This window comes from Giraffa tippelskirchi, chromosome 12, assembly GCF_054371585.1.
Source record: "Giraffa tippelskirchi isolate mGirTip1 chromosome 12, T2T-mGirTip1v1.2.pri, whole genome shotgun sequence".
Lineage (NCBI taxonomy): Eukaryota > Metazoa > Chordata > Mammalia > Artiodactyla > Giraffidae > Giraffa > Giraffa tippelskirchi.
The window spans coordinates 67,340,971-67,348,315 of record NC_137286.1 but is presented as its reverse complement, the minus strand read 5'-3'; the positions used below and the strand labels follow the sequence as shown (position 1 = coordinate 67,348,315).

Here is a 7,345-nt window from a genome sequence, read left to right as displayed (position 1 = left end):
GACGGTGTACGTCCTTTCAAGATATCATGTGCCAAACGAAGCCCTTTTGGCAAATGCCAACATTATCTCCAGGCAGGCATTGCTGTTTGAAGGGTGACATCTCAGCCAGAAGGCAGAGGCTGAGCTCCTCTTGTTGCACCAGCTCCCAAAAGAAGCCAAGAAAGGGAGCTGGAACAACAAACCACCCCAACGCCCAGGAAAGCGTTCTTCACGACAGAAGGCTAGAAAATGACCCAACAACCTTGTGGCCCAGAACCCCTCTAGAAAAATCACTGTTCCATAAAAAAGAGAAACACGTGGGAAGTTCCAAGGAGAGGCAATGCCCATGGCCAGTGTACTTTAGAGACGGCCTGACCGCTCCGGGGAAGACACGCACCGACGGAACCCCTTGGGAAACAGCAGTGAGAGTCCTCACCGTCGTAAGGGTTTCCTCTGGGGACAACCTGCCCTGGGCACCACATGAGGGAGCAGACCGGCTTCTCTTCCTCTGCCCCCACACCATTCACTCATGAAGGCAGCTCAGGTGTTCTCATGCCCTGCCTGCCTGCCTGCCTGCCTGGCTCATCCGTGAGCTGTGACCACCTCCAGGGCAGGACTCCACCTTCTCCTCTCTGTGTACCGTGAATCTGCACACAGTGGGCTTTCAGAACCTTAGGAGACTTGAGCCATTCCCACTCGAGCCAGAACCCTCCCCAGGAAGGAAAACGGCTGTGGAGTCATTTTGGCCCCAGCACTGGTTCCGAAAGCCTGGCGGCTCCTACAGCCTCTACGGTGTGAAGAGGGAGGTCCCTTTTGACAGAGCTTTCCGGCTGTCAGATCTAAGCTGTTGTTTCACTGTCAGCTGTGTCTCTTCCGTTGCAGCCAGGTGGGCCACGCTGCTCCAAAGGGGCTCACAAGCTGAGTGGCAAGGGAGGTATTGAGAGGACAGGGATGGCTACAACGTGCTGCAAACTGAGTGAGGGTCCCCACAATCCTCAGCAAAGGTCTGTGGTGTGCAAGTGGGGAGTAGAGGGCCCCCAAGTTCCAAAGGAAGGGAGGTACTCGGGAGCTAAAGCCCTTGGCTGCTGTGGTAGCAGCTGCAGATGGCAGCTCGTCCACAGTGCACTTCGAATGAGGTCATATGAGCGGGACTCTGGAAATGGCTCCGAAATCAAGAGAAAGGGGTCAGGGTATGTGGGAATCCGGCGGGGGTGGGGGGTGGATGAAGGAAGGTGTCCTTCCTCTCTCCAGTCTCCAGTGCAATTTGGTTTGGTGAGTCTCAAAGCTACCAGATGGCACTTCCCAAGTCAGGCCCCCGCAGGAATCAGGGTGGGCTGCGTGCCTCGGCCCCTGCCACAGGGACAAGCCACACCAGTGGCCTCCCTGAGCTCCAATGGCCGGATCTGGGGGTTCTGTCTGGGTGCACACCTCCTTGCTCTGGCCAAGTTCCCCCCTTCTCTGAGCACCAGCTTCATCCTCTCGAATGAGGACATCGATTGCTACCTTGGCACGTTACTCTCTTCATCCTGTGAAGACTCATTAGGCTTATCCTACAATTACTAGCTGGCCCGAAGAGATATCTCCTGAATCCAGATTAAGCTGGAGTCTCCCAGGCTCATCTGGCATGTCTTCCCTGAAGTCTGCCAAAACCCACACCCTTGCATTTCCAGGGACTCCCCTTAGCCAGCTGGGCAGAAAACCCAGCATGGTTCAAACAAGCTGACAGACAAGCGGGAGAGGACTCACGGGCAGACGGCCTCCCTCAGGTCTCGGGTGGAGCTCTGGGACCACAGCAGCAGCGGGCCATCTCAGCCCCTGGGCTCAGCAGCGCCCTCATTCTCAGGCCGGCGGCTCTGCCCTGAGGGGAGCAGGAAGGTCACCAACTGCCGCAGGCGGACCTCAAGCCCCTCCCACTGCTGGAGCCTGACCTGCCCCGGCCCCACCCCTTCCCCTACCCCAGCAGGACGAGAGCTCGTCTTCCCCTGGCTTCCAACGTGAGGCCCGGCCCTGGGCCCCGATTGGGCACTGCCCCAGTCCGGAGCCAATCACAGTGGCCAGGGAGGTGGAACGGACCGATTGGCCAGGGCCAGGTCATGTGACCATACTCCCCAGGAAACTCAAATATTACCAAGATTCCCTAACAAACCAATGAACAAAATTATCCAGTAAAGGCAAACCGTACTTTTTAATGAGGCCAATGTCACAGAAAAAAAAAAAAAAATCCTTCACAATGAACTGCTCAAGGAAGCTACTAAATAAGCTTTCAGAAAAGTTAAGACGTTTTTTTTTTTTTTTTAATAGGGTGACGGAGAGCTATACCTTTCCCATCTATGTGAATTTAGGTTTAAACTAGATTTCCCTCGGCTATTATATAAGACAAAAAACCCCACATCACCCCCTTTCACTCCCCCCACCCCCAAAAAGTGTTTTAGTCTATTGAATTTTTGTGTCCTCAGTTGTGTCTGATTCACGGCAACTCACGAACTCTACACAGCCAGGCTCTTCCGTCCATGGAATTCAGGGCAATTTTTTCTGTCACAGCAAATGCCCACCCTGGGTGATCCAAAGGCAAGGGCTCAGAGGCTCCTGAGAGACTAACTCCTTTCAGCTGAGCACAGAGCTGGCTCCTCACTGGGATGCCTGTGGCCTGGGGCTCCCAGAGGGGAGAGCAGCACTCGCCCCACCGTGTGGTCACTGCTGGAAGTGCAGGCTGCTCCTCACTCCCCCTTGACAGTGTCCCTGAGGGCAGAACAGTGTGAATCTACTCAAGGTGGAAACGCAAACTCCGATGCAACCAAACTTCCCACAAGGTCTCCAAAACCACTCAGGAACAGGGAATTGGAAACTGCAGGGCATGACATGAATGGAGATGGAGACTTGACACCTTACACCGAGTTCACTTCCAGTTATCCCTAGACAAAGTTTCCATGAAAACTTGTCACAAATCTAGAAGAACAATGAGCAGAAACCGGACACGTGCTTTGAGTCTTCACACACAAAACAAAAAGGCAGCCCACAAAACAACCCAGAGAATACAGTGGACTTTGCAAAATCAAAGATATCTACTGTGGGAAAGACCTCATTACAAAAGCAAAAGACAGGTCATACATCGCGAGACGAATGAGTGGAAACACAAAGCTTCTCAAGGATGTGTCTCCAAACAGACAAAGAACACCAACACGACAAGCCTGTGAAAACTAGGGAAAGGTCTGAAGGGACAGCAGACTGAGGAAGACACACACAGAGTATCCCGGATGATGTCCAGCACTGAGGGCCTGAAGAAACAACAGTCTAGTTGCACTCCCTCAGGCCTGTGTGACCCTGGATGAGGCCTCTGTTTCCCGGTGGCTCTGAGAGATGGACAGGGAGGAAGGGGAAGAGAAATCACTTGCATTTCTAATACTCACAGCAAAGTCTTCCAATGAGAAGGGAATTATCACCCCCACTGACAATGCCATTCACTGAAGTGATACCCACGAGTCCATCTAACCCAGAAGGGAAGGAAGGACCTGTTCTCACAAAACGGCGAGAGATGGAAGAAGGAAGATCAAGCCCACACCAACCACTGGAAAGAGAAGCTGTGCTCAGGGCTTGAAAGAATTCCTATTGGGAAAATGATGTCACAGCCCCACAAGGCAATCCACAGCTTCGATGCTATTCCTCCCAAAATGCCAATGCATTTTCGCACCGAACAAAGAATTGCAAAAGGGGTACGGAAACAGAAAAGAGCCTAAATTGTCAATACAATCCGACCAATTGTCAATACAAGCCCCGATACGGACATCCAAGGTTGTGTGAAAGGAAATTAGACGACCAAACTAGGATCCTCAGGAGAGTATCGGAGAAGGCGATGGCGACCCACTCCAGTACTCTTGCCTGGAAAACGCCCTGGACGGAGGAGCCTGGTAGGCTGCAGGCCATGGGGTCGCGCAGAGTCAGACACGACTGAAGTGACTTAGGCGCAGCGGCAGCAGCAGGACAGTATGCTATTGGGAATACAACAACACACACAGATCCAGATCGATGGAATAAAGTTGAGGGTCCAGAAACAAACCCCGGCATCCATGGTCAACTCATCTCTGACACAAAAGGGGAGAATATCCAAATGGGAACAAGAAAGCCTCTTCAATAAATGTCCATGGGAAAACCAGACAGCTACATCTGAAGAACGCTATTGGTTTTGATCTCACACCACCTCAATATCGGGGAAAAACCTCACCCTAAAGACTGATGTCATGAGATAGCTAGAAAGAAGCGTAGGTCAAAGGCTCCTTAACATCAGAGTCTCCTTGCCATTTGCTGGGCGGAGGTAGAAATGGGTCTCTTCAAGTAAGGGAAAGAGGAAAACGAAGTACGCCAATGGGTTTCCATCCAATGGAACCTCTTCACAACAGAGAAGCTAAGCATTCAGAAATGCAAAAGATAGGAAACGGAACATGAGAGACTCCTTGCAAGTGGTGTATCTGAGAAGGGGTTCATATGGAAAGAGACGAAGAATGCACAGCACTCAGATTCCAAGAAACACCACCACCACCCTTGACCCTTCCCCCATGACCAACTCCGACCTAAAGCCTTTCTCTCCCTCTAACCTATCCCTAAAACACAACCCTCATCTAATCATATACATGTGCATTCCTAGCATCCATCCATCCACACACGAGAGAGAAAGAGGAAGACACAGACTGAATCGAGAAGGGAAAAGAGAGGGACACAGCCAGAGAGAGACACGGAACCAAAGAGAGGAAAGGAGTCGATGGTCCAGACTTTTCATCAATCTGTCTCGAAGGTAGAAGCAATGACAGCGCCCATCCACCCCAGAAGGGGGAAAAGGACGGAAGGTTTGGAGAGGAAAAGACAAGAACGCAGGGAGCCATTAGAAGCTCAGCCACCCGCAGAAGCCGAGCTGGGACACTTGAACAGAATCTCAATGGAAACAGAGGACCAGAAAGTTGGCTACTCTTTTCTATAAGAGAGGGAGACCTTCGAGTCTTCCTTTCGGTCCTCCAACTTGGATGCGGGGTCTCAAAACACTCAGGAGGGGGAGTGCCTTTTCCTGGGTACCACGGCGCATCCAGGCCTCGTTCTGCCCCATTCTGTGCTGTGTCAGCCCTGGATGGAGTCTTTCTTTCTGAAGTCTCAGCGCACAAGCTCCACGTGATATCGGCCCCAGGTGGAAAGGCATGGAGCTGCTCGTAGGCCGACAGACCTAGGAAGCAGAGGGGAGAATGACCCCCACTCTGCAGATGGAGAGACTGGGGAAACCCTGAGGGGCATACGCTTGTCCAGGGCCACACCACTTATGAGAAGAAGGAGCCTGGTCTGAGAGCAGCGGGGTCCTCGGAGCTCAGGCCCTGGCTGCACCCAGGCCTCCCCAGGGCTGTGGGCTGGGCTGTGTGGCTGTCACTGTGCCTGCACATGGCCTAAGGGGGGTAGTCGAGCAGTCAGAAACCCAGAGATTCCCTTGGGAAGTTTTGGGGAAGGGACTTCAGCACGAACCCCAGGAAATGATGTCACCTGCCGGCAACAGAACCCAACAGAACCCGCAACCCGGGTATCCAGGCCTCCAGAGCGGAGAGGAGCCCCCAGCCAGATCACTTGCTGCCAGGATGTTCTGCTGTTTGCCCCTGCCCAGAGGCCGGGGCCTCAGGAGAGCTCACAGGCAGTGTGCGTGGGCACCCTGTCGACGTTGGCTCAGGGCACCCCCGAGAGGCCTCTGGCCCTTTGCCCGGAGAAACAGAAAGGTAACACGGGGAGCCCCAGGCCGGGCCAGCCCACCTCTCCCATGCCACCCGGAAACACCGGGTCCTTTGCCTGTGTGTGTGGATGCGGGTTTCTCGGGGTGTGTCTCCCTCAAGGAAGCCCAGGCGGATGTGGGGTCAGAAGCCTGCGGGCAAGTTGTGTCCACACCCCAGGGGAGAGCAGGCTGGCTGGGATGGGGAGAGTGCGGGCAGCGCCGGCCGCCCAGGCTGGCCTCACACCCTCAGGTGGGTCTCTTTCCTCCCGGGTGGGGATCTGAGCAGACACACGTCTCTGACCCTTCTGGGAAGAGAAGTTCGAGCAGGCAGAAGCAGCGGCTCCACTGGCCAGGCCCAGCTCGGAAAAGTCCCAGCATGGCTGGCTGACGGTCACTGTCGTTGCAGAGCTTCCCACGTGATGAGGCCGAGGACGGGGACACCCCGTCCACCTCCCGGAGGGAGGGGTCGGAGCACCACCCCCCCGCCCCTGAGGCCCAGTGCAGGCTCCAGGTGAGCGTGCCCACGGAGGCATCAGCCCCACCGGGGGCGAAGCGGAGGCGGGGAAGGCCTGCTGCCGAGACACCACACAGGATACACCCGGCGGCCCAGTCTGAGGCTGCCACGGAGCTCAGCACACCCGGCTCCGACCCAGAGTCCCGAGAACCCCAGCCTCTGAGGCAGCAGGAGGACCTGGAGCCCAGCACGCCAGAGCACAGAGGTGAGGACGCTGGGGCTGGTGCACGGGAGTGTGTGGGGAGGGGGTGCTGAGCTACACAGGGACGAGTCCCCGAAAGATGCTGCTGGGCCTGCAGCAAGCGCTGGCCTCACACCCCCACCCCCATCTTGCACACTTCAGTCCCAAAAGACATCCGACCCTGGGTATTCTTTGGGAATCTCTTGGAAGCTTTCTGTCCCGGGATACGCACATGCCAAGGCTGGCCTGTGGGCAAACTTTGCTTCTCCCCCAGCTCTAGCACTGGCCTCCAACTGGAACCAGGCTCCACTTCCCAGACCTGTCCCTACAGAGGTGGTGGCTCCAGGTGCAGGACCCAGGGATCCACCGAGGGCAGATGGAGAACCGAGACTTGCCCTCGCAGAGACACCAGGCCAGCTGGGTTCTGGCCAGCACACCGGGCAGATCGGATCTCCGTGCCTGCAGGACCCCCAGCCCCAGGCACTGATGTCCCACCCCCTCAGCCAGAACCTCCACCTCCACGTGCACCTGTACCTGCTCGGGCTTTGGCAGGAGAACCCGAGGCAGAGGAGGAGTCACCGCCTCGGCAGGGAGAGCCTGCCCTGGCTCCCGCGCAACACCCAGACGCCGACGATGACTCACCCACCCCTGCAGGAAGAACGAGCCCCCGCTCTGGACAGAGACCCAGAGCCCTTGCCGGAAACACCACGTCCAGGGGAGCGGTCGGCTCTGCCGCCTCCATCCCTGTCGGCTCACCGTGGACGCTGTCAACTCGGTCTGCCCCCAGGGGACATGGAGTTCCTTTCCCCTGAACTGCTTTGCATTTGGTTTGTTTCCACCTTTCTGGTGATGTTTTATTTTTTGTATGGTTTCCTGTATTTTTGTTGGTTAAGTTGGGATTAGTAAACTTTTTCATCATTGTTGCAATTTGGGAACA

The 7,345-nt window shown here is 55.4% G+C and overlaps 1 protein-coding gene across 1 annotated transcript; it reads left to right on the top strand.

The window, feature by feature from the left end:
* The first annotated feature begins 4,995 nt into the window (after nucleotides 1-4,995).
* On the top strand, nucleotides 4,996-7,345 carry LOC145529988 (uncharacterized). The gene is made up of 3 exons (XM_081550766.1): nucleotides 4,996-5,720; nucleotides 6,120-6,432; nucleotides 6,683-7,345. The coding sequence occupies exons 1-3, from the start codon at nucleotides 5,484-5,486 to the stop codon at nucleotides 7,309-7,311; spliced, it is 1,179 nt and encodes a 392-aa protein (XP_081406892.1). The 5' UTR covers nucleotides 4,996-5,483; the 3' UTR covers nucleotides 7,312-7,345.